At 37.3% G+C, this 24,943-nt stretch overlaps 1 protein-coding gene across 2 annotated transcripts in view; it reads left to right on the forward strand.

Moving 5' to 3' along the window:
- The window catches only part of NDUFS1 (NADH:ubiquinone oxidoreductase core subunit S1), a 28,909-nt gene that overhangs the window by 806 nt on the left and 3,160 nt on the right, over positions 1–24,943 (forward strand). Inside the window, exons 2-17 of one of the 2 annotated variants that reach the window (XM_053656761.1) lie at positions 770–858; positions 2,833–2,897; positions 3,389–3,480; positions 5,497–5,604; positions 6,529–6,605; positions 7,011–7,092; positions 7,173–7,303; positions 8,399–8,584; positions 10,955–11,089; positions 13,653–13,767; positions 14,962–15,107; positions 15,404–15,532; positions 16,957–17,086; positions 19,634–19,794; positions 23,247–23,401; positions 24,629–24,804. In XM_053656761.1, the coding sequence (XP_053512736.1) occupies positions 2,837–2,897; positions 3,389–3,480; positions 5,497–5,604; positions 6,529–6,605; positions 7,011–7,092; positions 7,173–7,303; positions 8,399–8,584; positions 10,955–11,089; positions 13,653–13,767; positions 14,962–15,107; positions 15,404–15,532; positions 16,957–17,086; positions 19,634–19,794; positions 23,247–23,401; positions 24,629–24,804 (1,884 nt within the window). In that variant the 5' untranslated portion in view covers positions 770–858; positions 2,833–2,836. The remainder of the gene's footprint in view (positions 1–769; positions 859–2,832; positions 2,898–3,388; positions 3,481–5,496; positions 5,605–6,528; positions 6,606–7,010; positions 7,093–7,172; positions 7,304–8,398; positions 8,585–10,954; positions 11,090–13,652; positions 13,768–14,961; positions 15,108–15,403; positions 15,533–16,956; positions 17,087–19,633; positions 19,795–23,246; positions 23,402–24,628; positions 24,805–24,943) is intronic. The other variant, XM_037165955.2, reaches the window with a different exon arrangement.

Consider the following 24,943-nt stretch of genomic DNA (forward strand, 5'->3'; position numbering starts at 1 on the left):
GGGTTTTTTTTGAGGAATGTTGTTTTTCACTAAATTGTGTGTGCATTGTTAAGCAGGGCATTACAGTGATGCCTGAGAGCCTGCACTAATTGAAGTAAGTGCACGTTTATGTACAGAGATTGAAGATAGAATTTATTTAGCAGCCCTAGCTGGTGTGGCTCAGTGGATTGAGCACTGGCCTGTGAGCCAAAAGCCTGAGAGGCAACCCATCCATGTTTCTCTTACCCACTGATGTTTCTCTGCTTCTCTTTCTCCCTTCCACTCTCTCTAAAAGTAAATAAATAAAATCTTTTAAAAAATATTTCATTTAGCAAATAGTTATTGAACATCTACTAGAAGCTAGAAAGAAGTCCATGAAGAAGAACGAAATGGTTGAGGTGCCAGGGGAATAGTTAGGAGATTTTAGATAGGTTGGTCAATGAAAGCCTCCCCGAGCAATGGCTTTGTAGCCAAAATTGGAAGGATGAGAAGAAAGATCTGAGGGAGTGGCATTTCAGTCTGAGGCCCCACCTGGTGGGAGGAAGGGAGAGGCTGGGGAAACTGTGGAGCCAGAGACCTGTTAGGGGCTGGAGATGTTGGCGGCTAGTACTAGGGTAGTACCTTGGAAGGAGAGAAGTGGAGAATGGAGAAGGCGGAGTAGTATTGTCCCTAAAACAAAAAGGGTTGTTCCTCCATGGTAGTTAAATATGTGTGAAGTACATATCAAAGATTTGCCATCTGTATTTCTTTGTTTTAAGTCCTTACCCAAGGATATGTTTATCGATTTTAGGAAGAGAGGAAGGGAAAGAGAGAGAAACATCAATCAGTTGCCTCCCATGCACACCCTGTACCCCAACCAGGGTTGAACCTGCAACCTAGGTATGTGCCCTGACTGGGATTGAATCCGTAACCTTTTGGTGTGAAGGATGACACTCCAACCAACTGAGCTCCCCGGGCAGGCCCGCAACCTGTATTTCTTACGTTGGGGACTGTGCGGTATGCCATTTGATGCTGATTTATAACAGCTAGCCTAGTTCTCGTAGATTTCTTAGCTAAAATGGGCACTATTAAATTGTACTGGAGACAAAATAATAGTATTAAAGTTTTTATATTGTTGTATAAACTGTTGGTTTGTGATTTTGAATCTGTCACTAGAATTCAGCAAATTGAGGTTTACCTCTGTATCAGTAGATTTTAATTGGACAGATGGCTGCTCATTCTGGAAATTGTGATTAGACTATTTGATGGTTCTTTTTCCGAGGGCGTGGTGCTAGGTCTTCAGAGAAAAGAAGTGACCAAAGTGGATTGTTCCTCGTCAAGGAGCTTATAGTTCAGTAGATACTTAAACTGATTGCTAACCTACGGTTTACTACGTGGAATAATAGAGATGTATACGCAGTATGTACTAATAGTAAAAAGGAGTACAAAAGAAGAGCACTTTAAAACCGATCTTAAGTGGCTAGTACCACCTAAATTGATTTCAGCTGTAACTGACATTTATTGAGCTCCAACTAGTAATACATAGCTTAGAAGGTATACATAGCCTAGGAAGTATTGTTTTCTTTCTGCTCTGTAAATAAGCTGAAACTTTCATTTACCAAAAATCATCAGTAGGTGACAGACCTGATGTCTGCAGATTTCAGTATCACAAATTCAGAATTAATGAAATCTATGAATTATTGAAATCTGATTCAATGAAATTTCCTGTTATATACACCTATAATAGGTACGTGAAACTTAATGCTTCAAACTTAGGTACATGTATTATTTTCCACTTTCTTTATCTTTGAAGTGTTTTATGTTGATACATTCTGATCACATTTGTATTTCTTTAAATTCCAAATGAAAAATTTAGATGCTTCACCCATCTGATCAAGTGAATGGAGAAAAACTTCTAAAAGTTCAGCTAACTTTTCTTTATGTATGTCTTTAATTGGTGTTATTTATATTACCCACTTTCATATATTTCAGTAATTCAGCAAACCTTTTAGAGCAGGAGTTTTCAACTTTCAGTACTGTTGACACTTTGGATAATTCTTTATTGTGGGGCTGTCCTGTGCATTGTAGGATGTTTAGTAGCAGCACCCTGGCCTCTGTCCCCTAGATGCTTCTAGTTTTTCCCCTGTTGTGACAACAAATAATGTGTGCAGACATTTCCACATGTTTCCTAGGAACGAAAATTGTTCCTGGTTGAGAACCACAGATTTAGGGCTTACTGTGTATCAACCTCGGGGCTAGGCGCTAAAGGTAGATTCAAGAAGTTAATGATACGGTGGGAGGAGAACAGGCATATAAACAGATCATTGCAAATCTATAAGACACATGTACTACTCGGCACAGAAAAGGGCACTCCAGACGCTTTACAGTGTTGGGCTTGGGAGCCAACTCAGAACTTCTCAGGAGCCTTCGGGACAGCATATAACTGCTCAGAATATAGAATGTTAGAAGGCATATTGATAGAAAACAAAGGCAGAAAGGTAAGCTTTATTTTACATAGCTCTCACAAGCTAATTGTTATTCTTGAAATTTATTTTACTATGTAGTAGTGTTTTAATGGGATAATTTGTTGATAGTTAAAAACAACAAAACTATCTTTAACAGAATTAGAAGGCCCACATTTATATCCCAGCTGCTTTTCGTAGCTCCTTTACATTGTATAAGTCGGTAATCTCTTTGAGACTGAATATTCTCGCCTATAGGTTATAGATGAGAATAGATTGAGGGAAAAGTCAGTATTTGTGAATGTTCAGTGAAATGATGTATGTGTAATGCTTTAAAATAATAAAATATTACCAGAAGTTTGTAATTAGGATTTTTCTACAATAATGTAACTATTCTTTGCTTTTTTCTTAGCAACATGTTAAGGATACCTGTAAGAAGGGCCTTAGCAGGCCTTGCTAAGTCTCCTAAAGAATATGGTGAGTATTTTTTAAATTGCATTTATTTATACTTAACTGTCTATTTTCATAAATTCATAGGGCAATGGAATGTTTCTTGAAAGACCCTAAACTCTTAATTTGTTTTAAATAAAAATAGAAGAAAATGACCCAAGTCAAATAGAATAATTAAAAAATATAGCTTTCCCTCTAATAGTTTATAGAAATTACCATGAAATAGAAAGCAGTCGCAACTCCCCATCAGTGCCAAAATGGAAAAAACAGTCATTCTGCTTTTAGAAAGTGTCCTTCCCGTGAACGTATTTTTAGTGCTATTAAAAGTTTTAATTATTAAAAGAAGACAACTATAATCTGGTAGTCAGGATTTAAAGAGCCTTTGTTTCTAATTCAGTGTCATATAATTTGCAGTCTAGAGAAATTTTAGGGTTATAGGTTAATTAACCCATTATCTTCTGCTATAATAAATTCAACCCTGTTATCTTATCTTTCACTTCAATATTTTTGATGGTCAGTTCGAACAACTGCCACAGCAGCAAGCAACTTGATTGAAGTGTTTGTCGATGGTCAGTCTGTCATGGTGGAACCTGGAACTACCGTCCTTCAAGTAGGCATATATTCTAACTCTGTGTTTTTGTGTATGTTCTGCTTTTTTTTGTGAATACCAATTTATTTCCTTTATACTGTTTAATTTACCTCTAAAATTTTTAAGATGCCTTAATAAACGCTCATAAAGGAGCTAGGGGTGGTAAAGCTACATGAAAATAAGTTTGACTTGAAATTTTGGTATTTCAGAGTAAGTTGTCATTCATCTGTGTCTGACTTTCTTAGTGATTTATGGCAGTTCTTTCACTTCTGCCTTCCACACCAATACTCATTGAGAAATTTGAAATAAATGAGTTAATATGGGTAAGTTTGGGGAGAAGGTAACCTTTGTTTGTGGTGAGCCTGCTTGATGCTTTTGACTTTCATATAACCTTTCTGTTTTCAGTATACTTCTAGGACTATAACCTACAAAACAGGTAAATGAAGGGTAATACATTGTTGAATATTTAGTTTCTCTAATTTCCTCTAGAACTAACAAAATTGGTCATGCAGAAGCAATGCTTTATTCCATCTGCAAGTTACCACAGAGCTGAATGCTCTTTATTCATTTCAGCCCCCCACTTTTAGGCTCTCTGCCAGGAGTAGACATGTAAACAATAAATATGTAACAAAAATGTGTTTGAGGTAGTGCAGGCTAGTTAGGCAGGAACAGGAGGTAGTGGAAGGAGAAGCGAGGTGTGTCTCAGACGATCCCTGAGGAGATTGTGAAGGTCTTAGACAAGGTTGCTTCATATAGTTTGGTATTGATGGAATGTAAGGTATATGTAAAAGATAACAGGAAATCAAGTTGTTCTGGTAGGGAAGGTCCTGTCATGAAAGAAGATATATGCCATGCTGAAGTGCTTGTAGTTTGACCCATCAGGCGTTTTCGTGGCTGTTCAGGAATATGGCAGCGACAGTAGCATGAAGGCTTGGAGAGTAACAAGACTGAAGTGAGAGACAAGGAAAGAGTATCTTGCTGTAGTGGAGTGGAATTGAAAAGGCCTAAAATAGATGGTAGCAGTGGGAATGAAAACATGATGGCTGAGTCAAAGGAGAGTGAGATATAAGTAGGCAGTCCTTTAGGAGTCATGAAGAGCAGAGGACTTTTTGTGAATCCTTTTTTAGTTTATTTGGGGACATAGTAGGGGACAGAGATAGGTTGAATTTTAACTCTATGGAGCATACACTTGGATAAACTCCTATTAAGTTTAAAGCTTGCAGAAGGGAGGACTCTGGGTTGCAGATCAAGATTAGGTGTATTCACTTGGAATGTGAGATAGTTCAAAGGCTGGGATAATGTCTCGCTCACCACTATACCCACTGCATGCAGCATGTAGGAAGATGCATTACATTTTTACTAAGTAGTTAAGGCATTGGACATTGATGAGATTGCTTTAGCGTGAGGGCTAAGGCTGGAAGAACTAACTCTCGAGGAAATTTGAATACGTACGTTTATTACAGGCTCAGAGAAGGAGAAATGGTAATTGGTAGATCAGAACTAATCTCCCTTACTAGGCAAACAGGACCTGGGAAGAGCTTTAGCCACAATGGGAGAGTAAGTCCTGGGTGGGGTATGTGGAGCCAAAGGAGGAACTAGATCATAGCCAGCTAGACAGTGTGGAGTGGAGTCTCTAATCCAAAGGAGGACAGTTAGGCAAAGAGGAAGTCCATGTATTGGACCACTGGGACAGAGTTTGAAGGGGTATGGTGAACAGTGGTTCAGAGTGGAAATGGGGGATCAAGCCTTCAGCACAGTCTGAGGATTCTTCATTCTAGTTTCTTCCACACAAGGTGTAGACATGCTGAGGATCCTTAAAGGGGCAGCTTCAGAGTAGACAGGTTGGAATGAAGAGCAAAAGAGGTAAATCTCTTCAGGGATGAAGTAAGAATGAAGATGCAGATATTTATAAATAGGAATAATGAGGTAGGTAGGGGATGGCCTCATTTTTCCCTCCCTGTGTTTTTTCGTTCTAAGCAGGACAAGGATGAGGTCAGGTTATTCTAATGCAGAAGTTTTTTACATGTTGTTTTCTAGGCTTGTGAAAAGGTTGGCATGCAGATCCCTCGATTCTGTTACCATGAAAGGTTGTCAATTGCTGGAAACTGCAGGATGTGCCTTGTTGAAATCGAGAAAGCTCCTAAGGTACTTGATACCTAAAATTCCACACCATGCTGTAGAAGGTAGAAAACTTTAAATTTTGCAGCCAACTTTATTTAGAATCAGTATTATAGTGGAGAATCTAGCCCTGTTTACTTTTATCTATAAATTTATTTTATGTGTAATTGATTCTCTTCAGAAGTGCAGACTCATCAGTGACAAGTGTTTTGTAAACATATGTTGTGTAATTGTAACAGTTTTAGAAATAAAGGTGACTTCTTAACAACTGCCAGTGTTTCCAAATGGCTGTACGACACACAGCTAGGATGTGCAGCTGCCAAACAGCACGTCGGAAGTACTTGTGTGTTGTGCCGTTTTCACTAGAGAAAAGGTGTGCAGTGAAGAGGTTAACTTTCAGTTTAATCTCATTTGGTTTATGCAGTTTTAAATCAGTAGAGCCTGCTAATCTGAAAACAGTTAATTCGATGTTTTGTTTCAGCTCTTATAAAAAATTGCATTAAAAAAATGCATTGACAATTAGCCCTGGCTGGTGTAGCTCAGTGGATTGAGTGTGGGCCTGTGAAGCAAAGGATCAAGGTTCAATTCCCAGTCAGGGCACATGCCTGGGTTGCGGGCCAGTTCCCAGTGGGGGGACACACGAGAGGCAACCATACAGTGATATTTCTCTCCCTCTCTCCTTCCCTTCCCCTCTCTCTGAAAATAAATAAATAAATAAAATATATTTTTTAGTGCATTGACAATTAGAATAAAATTAAGATGTAGAATGTCTTATTCTAAAGGAAATGTGAAGGGCAGATTATCATGATTATGAAAACTTAAAAAATTCATCACTCAAAAATACTCATTTTTGCTTGTTTTCAAAAGTATAATTTAATGTTTTTATATATTGGGTTACTTATAATTACAAATAAATACAAATACTTACAGATGTCTCCATTGAAACTTTAGGTTGTAGCTGCTTGTGCCATGCCAGTAATGAAAGGCTGGAATATCCTGACAAACTCAGAGAAAACTAAGAAAGCCAGGTACTTCACTGTTTCTTGGCTTAGAAACTTTCCTCAGAGCAGAGAATTGTTGAGCTGGGATTATTGCAGGGATATGTTACTGTACTGGTACTGAGTGTGTTTGGCTTTGCTTTGCATTCGTGTGTTTGGTTTTTGTTTTGAATTAATATATTTTCTGAGGACCCTTCAGCAACTTTGGGTAATTCTGTATTGTCTTAAGTTATGATTTTCTACATTCTCTAATAACAGTTTATTCTAGGCTTCTGTAAGTGTTTTTTAGGTTGTGTTAATACTCAAAATGCTGGAGTTATATTGACATATTGGAAGTGTAAAGTCAATACTAACTGTGTGACAGCATGCATCTGTGAAGGTTATTTAAATAACATATGTGTAAACCAAATTACTTGTTAATAATTTTTCATACAGAGAAGGTGTGATGGAGTTCTTATTAGCAAACCACCCGCTGGACTGTCCTATTTGTGATCAGGGAGGTGAATGTGATCTGCAGGTATGTAGGTTAATTCCATAAAACTTTTTGATTGTCTCATGTTAGCAGAATCAGAGTAACTCTCTCATCATCTGTTTAAGGACCAGTCCATGATGTTTGGAAGTGATAGGAGCCGATTTTTAGAGGGGAAACGTGCTGTAGAGGACAAGAACATTGGGCCCCTGGTAAAGACCATCATGACTAGATGTATACAGTGTACTCGCTGCATCAGGTAGTCATCCTCCTCTTCTGCAATGTTATTTGTGTAGTTACTGAATATGCACAAAATTTGGTGGGCTAACACTTTTATTTGGGGGGAGAAGAGGGATGTTTTTAATGTTTTTTGCATCAGCCAATAAAATGAGTAAGTCGGTCACTTTCAGTACATATTAATGTCAGTTGGGTTTAAAAATCAAAATCTATAAGCATTAACTTTCTGATAACTTGCTGAGCTATATATATATTACTAGATTATTTGTGCAATTTTATGTATGTGTCTTATGCCTCAAAAGCAAACATTTATTGAATTATTTTTTTCTAGGGACTATGCTTGCCGTTGAGAATATACGCATATCTTTTTTTAGTGCTTTGAAAATGATTATCTCTTTTTTAAAAAAATTTATTTAATTATTGTTCAAGGACAGTTTCCTGTCTTTTACTCCCATCCCAGCCCACCCCCATGCTCCCCACATCCCTCCCATTTCCACTCCCCTTAGTTGTTGTCCATGTGTCCTTTATACTAGTTCCTGTAAATCCTTCCCCTTTTTCCCCTGAAATTCCCTCCCCTCTCCTCTCTGGTCACTGTCCCTCTGTTCTCTATTTCAGTGTCTTTGGTTATATTTTGCTTGCTTGTTTGTTTTGTTGTATAGGTTCCTGTTAAAGGTGAGATCATATGGTATTTGTCTTTCACCACCTGGTTTATTTCACTCAGCATAATGTTTTCCATTTCCATCCAAGCTATTGCAAAGGGTAGGAGCTCCTTCTTTCTTTCTGCTGCATAAAATTCCATTGTGTATATGTACCATAATTTTTTGATCCATTCATTTACTGACGGGCACCTAGGTTGCTTCCACCTCTTGGCTATTGTAAATTGTGCTGCTATGAACATTGGGATGCATAGGTTCTTTTGGACTGGTGTTTTAGAGTTCTTAGGATATAATCCCAGCAGTGGAATTGCTGGGTCAAAAGGCAGGTTCATTTTTAGTTTTCCGAGAAAATTCCATACTGTTTTCAGTGGTTGTACCTGATTATCTCTTTGTGATCATGAGTAGGAAAGGAGGTAGTTTCATTGGATTTAATCGTTTGACAGTACTCATTTGTCTTCCAGGTTTGCAAGTGAGATTGCAGGAGTAGACGATTTGGGAACAACAGGCAGAGGAAATGACATGCAAGTTGGCACATACATTGAGAAGATGTTTATGTCTGAACTGTCTGGGAATGTCATTGATATCTGTCCTGTGGGTGCCCTGACCTCTAAGCCCTATGCCTTTACTGCCCGGCCCTGGGAAACAAGGTACTCGCTCATCATTGTGTTTTCTGACAATTTTTTCTCCTTTAATTTGCTACTGTTAAATTTTTTTAAGATTTATTTTCTTCCTGAGTCCTAATTGTTTTGGTATGGTAAATTAGTATTTGTTTGCTTTAAGTAGACTCTTGATGGAAGATAGTTACAGATTGAACGATAGGATGAACTTGTGTAACGTAATTGTAGTTTTCTTGGAAATAAATTCTGTAGTACATAACCACAAAAATTATTTTATTCACTTGATCTTCCAAAGAGTAAAATTGTCTTCATTTAAAAAAATTTATAATCTCTTCATTGTATATTAATTTTTTAACTATGTGGATATAGCATACTTTATTTAACCAATTCCTATTATTAGATAGTTTTTTCTGTTTTTTTTATAATTATAAATCTCTGATGAACATTGTTATTCATAAATGTATGTCTCTGATTCTTTTTTATTAAACCAAGAAATGGAGTAGATAGGTGCAACAAATTTGAATATTTTCAAGGTTATAGAAACATATCAAATTGCCTCTGATTTTAAACTTCCTCCGCAGAGTACATGGGAGTTTCTGAAAATTCCAGGGGTTAAGCCATGTGTTTATGAACACAGAAGGACTGGATCCAGGGACAGTGCGTGACCGAGATGTTTAAATACAGAGTTTGCTCCCTTCTCCTGTTGTCCCACGGCTCTTGAGACACTTCATTTTTCTTAAATCTTTTTTTTCCTTTTGTTCTTCAGATTGGATAATTTCTATTCATCTATCACCAAGCTTATACATTCTTCTTTTGCCATTTTGAGCCCTTGTAGTAAATTTTTTATTGCAGTTACACGTTTTTTTAAATTTATTGATTTTAGAGAGAGTGAGGAAGGAGGACAGAGAAAAAAAAACATTGATTTGTTGTCCCACTTATTTGTACATTCACTGATTGATTCTTGTATGTGCCTTGACCAGGGATCCAACCCACAACTTTGGCATGTTGGCCTGCCACCAACCAACTGAGCTACCTGGCCAGGGCCAGTTACACTTTTCAGTGCCAGAATTTCTGTTTGGTTTTTTGAAAATAATTTTTATATCCTTACTGAGACTTTCTACTTGTTAATTCATGGTTGTTGTTTTTCTCTTTAATTCTTTAAACATGGTTTTCTTTAGTTCTTTTCATGTATTTTAATATTCTTGTTATTTTATTTTTTTAAAGATTTTTTACAGTTTATCTTTAGAGGGGGTAGAAGGGAGGGAGAAAGAGAAGGAAAGAAACATCAGTGTGTGGTTGCCTTTCACACGCCCCCCACCCTGGGGTCCTGGCCCACAACCCATGCATGTGCCCTGACTGGGAACTGAACTTGAGACCCTTTGGTTCACATGTCTGCATCCAATCCACTGAGCCACACCAGCCAGGGCCTTGTTTTTATTTTTAAGTAAGTCTTCTTAGGAGTTACCCTCTCTGTGGAGCTAAGTGATCAGATAATGATTATGCTCAAATGCTTTGAGCCAGTAAGGCTTCCAGACTCTGCCAGTGCATCTGTGAGAATAGAGGAGCACATTCAAAGTTCAGGCTGTTGTAAAGTCAGCCAGCTCGTGCTTTCCACTGGGCACTTTGAATCTCAGTGTTGTCCAGTAGCATAGGCCCTCTTCGGCCTGATCTGTACATACAGTGACAGCCTCCCCCAAGAACATTTGCCCCAACTACGATTACAGCCTCAGGCTAGTACTTGGGCTCTCCTCAGCTTAAGGATCTCCGGGAGATCCCTTCCACAGACAACTCTGCTCACCGCTCCAAACTGAGCAAGTCTTCATCTGCAGGAAAGAAGCTGCCATCTTCACAGCCTGCCCTGCCCTGGGAAAACCTCCGGTTTAGGGTGGCGGGAGAGGGGTAGCAATGGCCTCAAGCCAGAACACCACTGATTTTCACTGTTCTTACTCAAAAGTTCAACAGTTTTTCCAGGTGTCAAAGTTTCTCATGATGTTGTATCCCTTTGGTAGAGTTGCACAGTGCCAAATTGGTTGTTAATTTTGTTCAGTTAAATTTTTGCCATTTGGAGGAACGATTTGTCAGACTCCATAACTGACCAAAACCAGAAATCTCTCCCTTCGTTATTTATTTTGATACTAAAATTGTTTCTGATTTGCTTATTTGGAGCCCTTCCAATTGGTTTATATATCAGGTAACGGTTTTAAAGGCTTCATTTTGGCTCTAGAAATTTATGTGATGTGTCTTGTTTTTTAGCATTTCCTTTGAGTTCCATTATTTTTCGAAATTCAGAAAGGAAAGTAATTGTAAAATTTTTTTGTTTGGGGTAAACCAGAAGGCAGAAACTTTGTTCTTAGTCATAACATCAAGTACTAAATAGTGTCTGTGTGTTTATTTTCTCAGAAAGACAGAATCCATTGATGTAATGGATGCAGTTGGAAGCAATATTGTAGTAAGCACAAGAACTGGGGAGGTGATGAGGATTCTGCCGAGAATGCATGAGGACATCAATGAAGAGTGGATCTCTGACAAAACCAGGTGCACACTGCACTGTTCTCCTTTTGCAGTCTACTTAAAGGAAACTTTATAATTTAGTTTTCAAGAACTATCTTTTATAGTTGCAAATTAATGAATATTAAAATCTGAACTACTTATATAGAGAATTGGACAAAACTGACATTAATAGTCCTAGATCTCTTGTTGGTTTTCATATTAACTTGAAGAAATATTTTTTCCTTCTAAATGGAGAAATTGAAGTAGATGAAGATATGTCATTTGGTTCATCGGTGAAAAGAAGCTAAATATAAGTTACAGTTTGTACAACATAATTTTTTAAATATATTTTATTGATTATGCTATTATAGTTGTCCCATTCCCCCCCCCCTTTATTCTTCTCTGCCCTACACACCCCTTCCCACCCATATTCCCCCACCCCTTTAGTTCATGTCCATGGGTCATACATGTAAGTTCTTTGGCTTCTACTTTTCCTATACTACTGTTAACCTCCCCTTGTCTATTTTCTACCTATCATTTATGCTACTTATTCTCTGTACCTTAACCCCCTCTCTCCCACCCCCACTCCCCTATTGATAACCCTCCATGTGATCTCCATTTTTGTGGTTCTCTTCCTGTTCTAGTTGTTTACTTAGTTTGGTTTTGGGGTTTTTTTAGGTGTGGCTATTAATAACTGTGAGTTTGCTGTCTTTTCACTGTTCATCTTTTTTATCTTCTTTTTCTTAGGTAAGTCCCTTTAACATTTCATATAATAAGGACTTGGTGATGATGAACTCCTTTAACTTGACCTGATTTGAGAAGAACTTTATCTGCCCTTCCATTCTAAATGAAAGCTTTACTGGATAGAGCAATCTTGGATGTAGGTCCTTGCCCTTCATGACTTGGAATACTTCTTTCCAGCCCCTTCTTGCTTGTAAGGTGTCTTTTGAGAAATCAGTTGACAGTCTGATGGGAACTCCTTTGTAGGTGACAGTCCCCTTATCTCTTGCTGCTTCTAGGATTCTCTCCTTCATTTTCATCTTGACTAATGTAATGATGATGTGCCTTGGTATGTTTCTTCTTGGGTCCACTTTCTTTGGGACTCTCTGAGCTTCCTGGACTTCTTGGAAATCTATTACCTTTGCCAGATTGGGGAAAGTTCTCCTTTATTATTTGTTCAAATAAGTTTTCAATTTGTTGCTCTTCCTCTTCCCCTTCTGGTACCACTATAATTTGGATATTGGAATGTTTAAAGGTATCCTGGAGGTTCCTAAGCCTCCTCATTTTTTTGAATTCTGGTTTCTTCATTCTTTTCTGGTTGAATGTTTCTTTCTTCCTTCTGGTCCACACTTGATTTAGGTTCCAGCTTCCTTTCCATCACTATTGGTTCCCTGTATATTTTCCTTTATTTCACTTAGTGTAGCCTTCATTTTTTCATCTAATTTGTGACCAAATTCAACCAATTCTGTGAGCGTCCTGATTACCAGTGTTTTGAACTGTGCATCTGATAGGTTGGCCATCCCTTCATTGCTTAGTTGTATTTTTTCTGGAGTTTTGATATGTTCTTTCATTTGGGCCATTTTTTTTCTTTTGCCTCAGCACACCTGTTACATAGTGAGGGGTGGAGCCTTAGGTGTTCACCAGGGCAGGGCAACCCAGTCACTGGGTTGTGATGCTGTGTAGAGGGCAGGGGTCCGGGAGGAAACAGTGGCACTTGCTTAGCTCTCTGCTGGTTTTTAGTCACTTCCTCTGCTTCTCACAAGCAAAGTGGGCCCTTCTGGTGCTGATTCCCAGGTGCGTGGGCTTGTGTATGTTCTAGGACCCTGTGGGTCTCTCCAGTGAACTCTCCTGTGAGGCTGGGAGTTTTTCCTGCCAGCCCAACTCCCACAGGTATTTTTAATCAGTGATTTGAGGCTTTATTTCCCTGAGCTGGGGCTCTGGGCCTTGCAGTCCGTCTTGTTCTTCAATTGATTCTCCAGGTTTATCTGCATGTGAATGTGGGACCCCTGGCTCCACTAGCTGCTGCCTTGCCTCAAGTCCTTTCCACCCAGCTGCCCTTCTCTGCCCCTCCTGTGGTCTGGATGAATGATTCTTCTTTAACTGCTTGGTTTTCAGACTTCCATACATTTTGATTTCTCTCAGTTCTGGTTGTTTGTTTGTTTGTTTTTAAATTGTTGTCGCCCTTCTTTTGGTTGTGCAAGGAGGCACAGTGTGTCTACCTGTGCCACCATCTTGTCCAGAAGTATACAACATAATTTTGATAAACTCTCTAGGGGTACTTGGGTTTTATAAATAGAAATGATTGAGTTTTTCAGCTGTCATATTGTTTGTATTATACTTTGAAGATTATTCAGGTATCTGAAAATAAGTTATCAGAAGGCAAACTTTTCAGATGGTGTTTTAGTTTTTATTTGATACTCATAAAATACTTATTAGTTCATCCCCAGAAAAACCTGGGATTAAAAAACTTATATTAAGATATTTATGATCATAGTGGATACTTTAACCAATACTGTATTTAAATTACATTTCTTTTAGATTTTAAACTTGAAAATTTTAGTTGCCTCTACAGCAAAATCCCACAAATGGTATAATTTCTGTTATCTAGATTTGCCTATGATGGGCTGAAACGTCAAAGACTTACCGAGCCGATGGTTAGAAATGAAAAGGGGCTCTTAACCTACACCTCCTGGGAGGATGCACTCTCTCGTGTAGCTGGAATGGTAGGTAATACATGGAGATGCAGAATGAACAGTATTGGGGATTTTCAAAGGATATCTTTTCAGTGAAGAAGGGATATGTATTTCTTCACTTCTTTGCCTTTACCAAGATTATCTTGACAAACATTTATTGAGAACTGTATGCCAGATATGCTAGATGTAGGGGTATAGCAATCGCTCACATCTTCCACAATCTTGAAGGGAAAGGTGTATAATTAGGCAGTTACAATGCTGCTATAGGTAGTTGTGCAGGAAGTAGTGTATGAAAGAGCATATAGGAGGGGTTCCTAGCCAGAGCTAGTATATCAGGGATATCTTCCTAGATAAGGTGACTTCTCCAGCAAAATTAAAGAATGAATACTAGCTTGCCAGAGCAAAAATGGAGGGAATGGCTTTCCGGTCAGAAAATGACAACATACATAAAGAAAGGGCTTTAGGGAATGACAGATGCTTGCAAAGAAGTTGTATTTAACTGTATGTAATTCCTTGTCTTTATCCTCCAGACCTCATTTTGAGACACTTTTGTTCCTAATTTAAAACAATTTCTCTCCAAACTGGTGTTGTTAGCCTTGGCACCGCATATACCTCTGCTTCTCACTTTTAGATAATTGGTAATGGGTGTAAAACTTTTTTTTATTAATTCCCACCTGAGGATATACTTAATGATTCTAAAGAGAGAAGAAGGGAGTGAGAGAAACATTAACCTGTCACCTCCCACAAAAGATTGCAGGGATCAAATCTGCAACCCTTTGGTGTATGGGATGACTCTGCAGCCAACTTAGCCATCTGGCCAGGGCTGGTAGAAAACTTTTTATTAGGTTTGTTTCTGCCCCTGGCCAGGTAGGTCAGTTGGTTAGAGTATAGTCCTGATACACCAAGGTCGTGGGTTTGATCTCCAGTCAGGGTGTATACAAGAATCAACCAAAGAATGCATAAGTAGGTAGAACTATACAAATCTTTGCTTCTCTTTATCTCTTCTCTCTCCCTCCCCCACTTTCGCTTCCACCCTCCCTTCCTCTCTCTCTAAAGTTTAAAAAAAAAGGGTTTTTTTTTCTACTTGAAAATGATTAGTTTTTTTTTTTTTTTTTAATTTTTTAGTTACAGTTGAAAGTGATCATTGCTTTATTTTCTGGGTAATTTATTGTGGTCTTTGCTGTATGAAAACTTCTTGGTGATATCCTTTGCATCTATTTCTAGTTGCAGAGTTTTCAAGGCAAAGATGTGGCAGCAATTGCAGGTGGCTTAGTGGATGCTGAAGCCCTAGTAGCTCTCAAAGATTTGCTTAATAGAGTGGACTCTGACAGCCTGTGCACTGAAGAGATCTTCCCCACTGCAGGGGCTGGGTGAGAAATACGGAGCTGTCATCTCAGCTTCCTCCCCAGCTCTCTTCTCCCCTCTGCTCTCTGCCCTTCCCCTCCCTCCCCTCCCCTTTCCTTTTTTTTTCTTTTCTCTCCCCTCCCCACCCCTCTCCCTTCCCTTTGTATAGGCTGACACATCTGTAGTATCAATAACTGAAATGTGACATCTTGAGATCTCCAGCATGCCCACCAATTTATTTTCACGCGTAGACCAGAGTCAGACCAGGAGCTCCTGGAGATTCCATTAAAGTAAACTTATATTTTTAATTTTATGTTTCCAGTACAGATTTGCGTTCCAATTATCTTCTTAATACTACAATTGCTGGTGTGGAAGAGGCAGATGTTGTCCTTCTGGTTGGTACAAATCCACGTTTTGAGGCACCACTGTTTAATGCTAGAATTCGAAAGAGGTTAGTAATAATATTCTGGGTTTTAAAATATTTATATAGGAATTTACCTTATATATGATAAGTTACTATTTTAGTTGATTTCTGATAGTGTTAGTGGGAGTGAAACTTCAAAAGATTGCCCCGGGGGTGTGGCTCAGTGGACTGAAAGCCAGCCTGAGGACCAGAAGGTCAGGGCACATGCCTGGGGCGCAGGCCAGGTCCCCAGGTGGGGGCTCGTGAGAGGCGACTGATCAGTGTGTGTCTTGTGCAGCAGTGTTTCTCTCCCTCTTTTTCTTCCGTATTTCCTTTCTAAAAATAAATAAATAAAATCTTTAAGAAAAAAACTTCAAAAGATTATCTTAGGACAGTTCCTAACAGGTCCGTTCCCTCCCACCCCAATCTTTTTGTTTTGTCTCAATAATAATTCAAGATGTTTGAAACGGTTTTTGTATATACTATTTTTTTGTAATACTGTTCACCGAGATTAACCAATGTTAACATTTTGTCATTATTATTTTTCTATGTGTATATATATATATATATATATATATGAATGTAATTTTCTGAATTATTTGAAAGTAAGGTGTACACATTGATGACCCATTATGTGTAAAAACTTCTGTGCTGCGGATTTCCTAAGAACAAGGGACATTCTCTTAAATAATCAAGTACTTAGTATTGTTACAGCACTACCTAATCCACAGTTTATATTCAGATTCTACCAACTTTTCCTGTAATTTCTTTTAGAATAATTTTTTTCCTGCCAGAATCCAGTCTGTAGTCATACATTATAATTAGCATTATGACTCCTCGGTGCTTTTTTCATTTTGTTTTGTTTTGTTTTTAGAGAACAAAGGCCAGTTATTTTGTAGAATGCGTCTCATTTTTTTTTTACACCTTAGAGATGTATGAATAGGTCAACCCTATAATTTATTGTCTAAACTGGGACACTGTTGAGAGCGAAACAGGATTGTTAATTACTCCAGGATAACAACTGAAAACCAGCACTATCTCAGACTGCTCAGAACATGTGGTCACCACATGTATAACTGTTTCGGGAGGAGGGTCCATAGTTCCATGCCATGTAGACTAAATATGAATCATATCGTTTATTTTAATAAAAGATGCTTAAATGACTTTAGTGACTAGGAGATAACTGTTGTATAAATATGGAAAAATAAAAACTACAGATTATTCTGAAATTAAAGTCTTTGTTTATAGCTGGTTTATAGAATTAGCATTTTTGCACAGAAAATCAGTTTATTGAATTATCTTTGTGTGTACTTCCGCAACACTTTATTTTGAAAGGTACACAATAAATTGCATCTGTTAAGGTTAAATGTCCTACTAGTGCTTTTATGCTTTTAATATTTTGTAACACCTAGCATTAATTAGGCCAATGACTTAGTAATCTCCTTCTAAAACATTTGTTGTTTTTATTTCAGCTGGCTTCATAATGAGTTAAAAGTGGCCCTTATAGGCAGCCAAGTGGATCTCACTTACAGATATGATCATCTGGGAGATTCCCCCAAAATTCTTCAAGATATTGCTTCCGGTAGCCATCCATTCAGCCAGGTGCTCTCAAGTTACCTATATCTACGCTTGTTGGTTTTTAAATATTATTTTTAAAATTTCGTGTTTTTGCAATAACAATATGTAATTGTCATTAAAAACTACAGCAATATAGACAAGATCATGGAAGAAAATAAAACATTCAAAATTCCACCACCCCAAGCAACTGTTGATAAAATATCATAATCATCTCTTCGTTCCTCTATAGAGCATGATAGATGCATGCACAGGCAAACAACAAGAAAATGAGATGATATTATATATGCTATTTTTATTTACCAGAGTTTAATTTTACTTGATATTATCAGAAAAGAAATGGAAATATAACTGAAAGGATTAAATTTGAGCCTTCAATGAAGTCTTTATTTCAAGAGTTAATTATAACTAAAAGAAATTTTACTTGACTTTTTTATTATTTAGTGCTGTATTTATTATATTCACTTCATTGCTGTCTGTAGAGTAGAGTCTTTTATTTCTTATTTTTTCAACAGGGGCTTGTTGGTGTTCTATTCCTCAGGTTCTTGTTTGCTTGAAAATGTCTAGTATTCTAAAGAGAGCCTTGGCAGGTAGGAAGATCCCAGGTCACACTTTTTTCCTTCTTTAAACTTCATAAACTACGTATCGTTGGTTACCATGGAGAAGCCTGAAATCAGCTGTATTCTCCCCAACCCTGTCCTAATTTTTTTTCCTGTCTAGATACTTTTTCTTGATAACATATTCATGATTCTTCATCCTTGACATTTAGTAATTTCACCAGAAACTGTCTTAATGGTGGTGGTTCTGTATCCCTTTTTTAATCTGATGGACGTGGTGTGCCTTTCAGTTGGAAGATTCGGGGTTCTCTTTATTTTAGGATTTGTGTGTGCATGTGTTGGGGTGATGATTTTTTTTAAATGTGAGGAGTTTTTCTTTTTTACGCAACCGTGGTTCTAGAGAGAGGCAGTTTGACAGGTGGTGCCGCTTTCCCAGGATGTCACCAAGGAAGGAGCCTCCTTGCTTTGCTGTCCTCCCTGCGTATGATCACTCGAGCGTTTGTGTGGGCTGCTTCTTACAGTTCCAAGGCGATCGCTTCATTTATCACCTCAGGTGTATATAAGAAGAAAGTCAAGTGCAAAAGGACAAGACAGCTGAGCTCTATTTGTTTTGAATAGGAAAAGCTTATTCTAATTACAGTAATCAAAAAGATTTTAAAAATATTTAGTATCTCTTATATCTCTAGTTCTCATCCCCATGCTTCAGAAGATGATTAGTGTTCTTCAGGAAAACCTGCTTCAATAATAGATTCAGATGTGTGTGTGTGTGTGTTTTTTTAAATTTATTTATCTTTAGGGGGGAAGGGAAGGAAGGAGAGAGAGAAATATCAATGTATGGTTGCCTCTCATTTGTCCCCTGCTGGCAATTGGCCTGCAACCCAGGCATGTGCCCTGACTGGGATTCAAACCAAGATCCTTTGGTTCATAGACCTGCACTCAATCCAGTGAGCTATGCCAGCCAGGGCAGCACATGTGTTTCTTTTTAATTAAATAATTCTGTTCCCTTAATCAAGAACTCAGTGATGCAGATATTGGATGCCCTTTTCTATCTTTTTCTGGCATTTTTTTTCTTTTGTTACTTTTCAGTTTGTTTTCTATAATTTTCTATATCCTGTCTTTCTGTATTTACAGTCATGTTTTATATTGTTTTTTTACTATTTCTGGAATGGTGTTCTTACCTAATTTCTTTCCCAGTTCTTTTCTGAGTTCTGGTATAAAAATCTTCTATTGTATAATACTCTCTATTATGTCACTTATTTGAACTTTTTTTTTTTAAGTGAGAAAAGAGAGCGTTGTTTTTCATTGTTTGAGGCTGTTGAAAACTTTCTCTGAACTCTTCACATTTCCTTGGGAAATGCCTTTTGTGATGAATGGCCTCCTTTTCATAGTGTGTAGGCGTAATTCTCGTGCCGATCCTTGGATTGGGGCCATCTGTTTACTGAAGAATGATACAGAGGTTGGGCAGGAGAGTGAGCTCTGTAGGCTACAGCTTTACTTCTAATTTTTCCGTCCTCCACCAAATCTCTCATTTCCTTTGCTCTTGGGATGCGCTCCCTCTTAGTTGTTGGCATTCAGGAAATTACTATGGTTGAAAGAAAACTGCATTGTGATCTAGTGATCATTGCTTTTCCCACCACATCCTCCCTGTCTGGAGCATGGTAAGTAGATAGAAAACAGTAGGCATGGTACCTTAGCATGATTTCTCCTGCTACATCGTACCACCTGAGTCTCTCTAGGGAACATTCCCCAACTTTTCTGGGACCTACCCGTAGTCATTCTGACCAAAGGGTATATTTGGCTGGGATTTTGATTCCCAATGCTTACTTCAGAAAGTCTCTTTGATCTTGTACTTGTTTAACCATTTCTCATGGCGCTGGCAAGACATTTTGATTAAATGTGGCTATATGCATGTCTATAGGTTGGCTGACTAAAACTTTCGGACAACATATTGTAAATGCAAATTTGGTTAAGTTTAGTTTTGTTTTGCTTTTTAATCAAAATATATCATTTTAAATAGGTCCTAAAGGAAGCTAAAAAACCTATGGTGGTTTTAGGCAGTTCTGCACTCCAAAGAAACGATGGGGCAGCAATTCTTGCAGCTGTCTCCAGCATTGCCCAGAAGGTTCGGACGAGCAGTGGCGTTGCTGGTGACTGGAAGGTGATGAATATCCTCCACAGGTGTGTTGGCTATTGTTTTATGTAACATTAAGTTCAAGTAATTTCATGTATGTATGTATCACATTGTCATGTTTAGATTTCCAAACAGCTTAATATTTAACATTATCTCAGTAGCTGGTATGAAATAGAGACCTTTACTATCTGTATGAGAAAAACCCAGGATAATAAATAATACTAAAAATATCCAAAATAGCAGTAAGTGCTGAGAAAATCTTGAAAATCTGTACCAGTATAACTTGTTTCAAAGGTTGCAACAAATCTTTGGTTGTATGACGAAAATGTAAGCTAACATGAGAATATATCTGAAGTAAAGTTTTTTGCTGACTATATTAAAATGCAAGTTTAAGAAAGTTTTAAAGAGAAGAAAGTATACAAAATAGAAATTATTCTTATTCCACTATTTGTAGATACTTACTGTTGTTATTTTTTATAGCTTTCTAAAAAATTGATTTAGAGAGAAACATTGATTTGTTGTTCTGCTTATTTATATACTCATTGGTTGATTCTTGTATGTGCCTTGACTACAGATCAAACCCACAACCTTAGCACATCAGGACGGTGCTCTAACCAACTGAGCTACCTGGCCAGGGTACCATTGGTATTTTGGTGCACTTTTGTCTGGCCTTTTACTTCCTGTGCAAATGTTTTTTTAGTTATATAGATGAAGTCATACTGTGTATGAAAGTTTGTGTCCTGATTTTGATCAATTTTCATTAATAAACAAAAATTTCTTCCCGTGATTAGAAATTATTTTTAAATACAAACCGTAGTGGCTGTTTCATATCATGAATAAATCTGTTTTAGCCACTTCTTCTTACCATGTAAATTGATGCTCGCTTTTATTTATAAATCATGCAGTGATACACAGATCCCTCTGCACTTTAGATTATTTCCTTAGGGTATATTTTTAAAAGTAGAACTGTTGGGGCAAACAGGATAAGCATTTTTGAGGTTCTTAATGTGTATTTCCAAATTGTTTTAGAAAGGTTGTACCATTTGTATGTTACTGAATCAGTTTTCTAATGTCATATAATCCTTTCTACCTTAACTGTTATATTTCAGATTCTTCAAAATTTTTTAAGGATTGGACTAAATAGCTTTTTAACGATAATAGGTACATTTTTTAAATTAAAAAAATGTTCAAAGCCCTGGCTGGTGTAGCTCAGTGGATTGAGCACAGGCCTGTGAACCAGACAGTCGCGGTTCGATTCCCAGTCAGGGCACGTGCCTGGGTTGCAGACCAGTTCCCTGCAGGCCAATTCCCAGCAGGGGACACATGAAAGACAACCATACATTGATGTTTCTCTCCCTCTCTCCTTCCCTTCCCCTCTAAAGATAAATAAATAAAATCTTAAAAAAAATGTTCAAATGCATTTTAAAATATTTCAATATTAATATTTCTCTTACTGGCTTAATTTGGCATTGGAGATGATCATATAAATATTTTTTAAACTTAATATTTTTATATAGAATTTACTTTCATTGACTCCTTCTAGATCTGTCTTTATTCATATAGTTGTTTCTTTTTCTGAATGAGTACTAAATTAGTAACTTTCATTTTTCAATCCTGAATGTCTGACAGTGTTTTTCTGGGTCCTTCTCACAAAGGACCAGTAGGCTAGATACAGGAGATCGAACCAGCAACCTTTGCATATGGGGACGATGCTCTAACCAACCTGGCAAGGGCTTAATTTTTTAAGAATCTTTCAATTGGCCCTATAGTTCTGTTGTTTACTGATCATTTCCCCAGAAGAAAACTTACGCTTACTCAGTTTGTTTTCTAAGATGAGGTGGGCTCTTTCATAGTGAATGTGAGTCTGCCTGGATCTTTGAGAGTGAGACAGAGGAGAGACTTAGGCTTAGAATGAAGAAAATTAAGGCAAAAAATATTGTATACATGGCAGGAGAGGAAAGGGGAGAGCTAAGTTTTCAAATTGGAAAGTATGACTCCTCTACCGTTCATTTTAAAGATAGGTTTGGCTGCTCTTGGTCTTTCGCATTACATACAAATTTTAGGATCAGTTGGTCAGTTACTGCAAAGGATTCAGGTATGATTTTTAATAGGGATCATAGTGGGCCTAAAGGTCAGTTTGGGGAGTATTGCCATCTTAACAGTGTTAAGTCTTCAAATCCATAAATTTAGGTTGTCTTTCTGTTTATTAATGTTTTTAATTTCTTTCAAAGTTATTTTGTAGTTTTTGTTATATAAATCTTGCACTTCTTTTGTTAAATTTTTGCCTAAGTATTTTTTTCTTTTTTTTCTTTAAGATTTTTTTAAAGTCTTTCACTTTTGCCTTGGCTGGTGTAGCTCCTTGGATTGAGCACGGGCCTTTGAAGCAAAGGGTCGCTGGTTTGATTCCCAGTCAGGGTACATGCCTGGGATGCAGGCCAGGTCTTTAGTGGGGGACACGTGAGAAGCAAGCACACATTGATGTTTCTGTCTCACTTTTTCTCCTTCCCTTCCCCTTTCTCTAGAAAGAAATAAATAAAATGTTTTTTAAAAAAGTCTTTTACTTAAAAAAAAAGATTTTATTTACTTATTTTTTGAAAAAGGAGAAGGGGAGGAGAAAGACAGAGATAGAAACATCAGTGTGAGAGAGAAATATTCATTGGTTGCCTCTTATACATGCCCCAACTGGTGCGTGAACCACAGCCTGGGCATGTGCCCTGACTGGTAAGCGAACTGGAGACCTTCCCCTTTGCAGGTTGCTGCCCAGCCGACTGAGCCACAAGGTCAGGGCTGTCTAAGTATTTGTTCCATCAGAGAGTTTGACAGCAACAGCATCTAGTGGGAGTTGGTTTGAACTGCCTTTATCCCTTAACAAATAGGTAAAAGACCAATAAGCTTTATATAGTAAGTCCTCAGAATGGCTACTATTTCTAGAAAGAAAGTTAATAATAGGAAATTAGACCAAAGACTTAACAATTGTTCAAGGTACTCATAGTTATTATAGAACTCTCCTGTAAAAGATTTTCTGCTCAAAAGAGTAATAAAAAAAAAAAGAGTAATACATGTTCACAGAAAAAAATTCCATAAAGACATACACCATTGTGCTAATTATCGTTTCCTTGGAATTAGTTTTATGAGTTGTGTTTAAATTTATCCCTTTTGGTTTTCAAAATCATCTGATTTTTCTCTGTCTTATCAAGTGTTTTATGCTTAACTGTAATGAATAAGGATCAACTTAAAACCATTGGAATTGGTAGAAAGTTTCCAGAATTATGTTATTAAATATTATCTAATGAGGAAACAAGATGTGTCATAAGCATCTAGTTTCTTTACTTCCCATTCGTAGAACAGGAGAAGACTATTCTGGTTTTAACGTGTTTTAAATGGGTAAAAAGGTGAGGGAAGGTTTTAGACAGCACTGAATAGAAAAGAGCCCAGTTATAACATTTAGTTTTTTATAGTGAAAACACTATGTGTATGCTAAAAATTCCTAATTTTACAGGATTGCAAGCCAAGTAGCTGCTTTAGATCTTGGCTATAAACCTGGGGTGGAAGCAATTCGAAAGAACCCTCCCAAAGTGCTCTTTCTCCTAGGAGCAGACGGAGGTTGTATCACTCGACAGGATTTGCCAAAGGATTGTTTCATTATTTATCAAGGTAGGTAGCATCTGTGACACCAGACAGAAGAGAATGGTACACTGCGTACAGCAGAGACTGTACAGCAAGTATTTAGTGGATTGAATATTTTCCATTCAGGAGTTTCACACACACACCCTCCCAATATTTTTAAAAACCAAATTATAGGTTTTATTTGTTGTATAATTGATATTGCTATTAAGAATTATTACTTGATGTTATTAACAGAATTAGAAGTAACTTAAATGCTCCCAGTAACAGGAATGGTTAAATTATAGTTTATTTATGCAGTTAAATATATAACATTAAAATTCAGCTTTTCAAAGAAATAGTGTAAAAAGTTAAAAATCATGAGTCCTCTGTTACAGGACTTTAATGAATTATATTTAACAGTACTACTTGGGCTTTTTATGTTTGACTCATTTTCTTGAATTCTCATTCATTGTCAATGTAACCAAGTTTCCCTGGAATAAATGGAGTCCACAGATTCTTGGATATTTTACAGAGAAAAGTATTATATAACTTCCCACTTCATTTTACACATAAACATGCTTTTCATGGCACAAAAAAGCATTACATAATAGTTTGTGTCTTTAGTTTTATCAAGTTTAACCAAAATGCATAAGCTGAAATCCTATTTCTATTGTAGTCCTATCCAGACATAATTAATTATTGGTGGTGGTTTTGATATGCATGCTTCATACATTTGCCTATGTGTATACAGACAAGTTCACAAATGAGATCAAACTTTGTATGTTGTTAAAACTTTCATTTAACTCACGGCCCCCCCTCCAACAATTTTGCTAAACTATTAATGAGTGAGAGTCTTTATGAACCTTTTCAGTATTACTACCGTCGTAGTCATGTGTGCTTTCCGTTCCTCCACCACTGGAGTCCACTTTACCAAGTTTCACTGATGTTCATCTGAGCTTTTCCACTTTGTAATCACCAAGAGAAATAATACCAGGTGCCTGCCTCCCCATTATATGCGTGTGTATGATATGCATATTTGTGCACTTGCAAACAATCTGAGAAGATACATACTGTGTACTTTAATAGTAATTTTCTTTGGGAAAGGAGTTGAATTGTAGGCAAGGTGGGCTTTAATTTTTATACCAACACCTCAGTACTATATTGTTTTAATTTTTAAAACACTTAAAATTAAAAAAATGGAATTTTAAAAGGTTGTATAATAGTAACCCAATAAGTTTATTAAAATGTGGTTTGCTATTTTCCATCTTTTCACAGGCCATCATGGTGATGTTGGAGCTCCTATAGCTGATGTTATTCTCCCAGGCGCTGCTTACACAGAAAAGTCTGCTACTTATGTCAATACTGAGGGCCGAGCTCAGCAGACTAAAGTAGCAGTGACACCTCCTGGCTTGGCAAGAGAAGACTGGAAAATTATAAGAGCCCTCTCGGAGGTATTTGTTCTTGGCGATGCTATTAATGGGATATTTGACATGTTAGCTTGTCAGAGTGGCTTTCAAAGTCCAGGATGATGCAAGTCTAAAATGCAAAAATGATTTGAATATTTGATTGCTATAGGAAAAATGTGTTTTA

Source organism: Artibeus jamaicensis, unplaced genomic scaffold (genome assembly GCF_021234435.1).
Source record: "Artibeus jamaicensis isolate MK-2021 breed Jamaican fruit bat unplaced genomic scaffold, CSHL_Jam_final contig_1015, whole genome shotgun sequence".
Classification (NCBI taxonomy): Eukaryota; Metazoa; Chordata; class Mammalia; order Chiroptera; family Phyllostomidae; genus Artibeus; species Artibeus jamaicensis.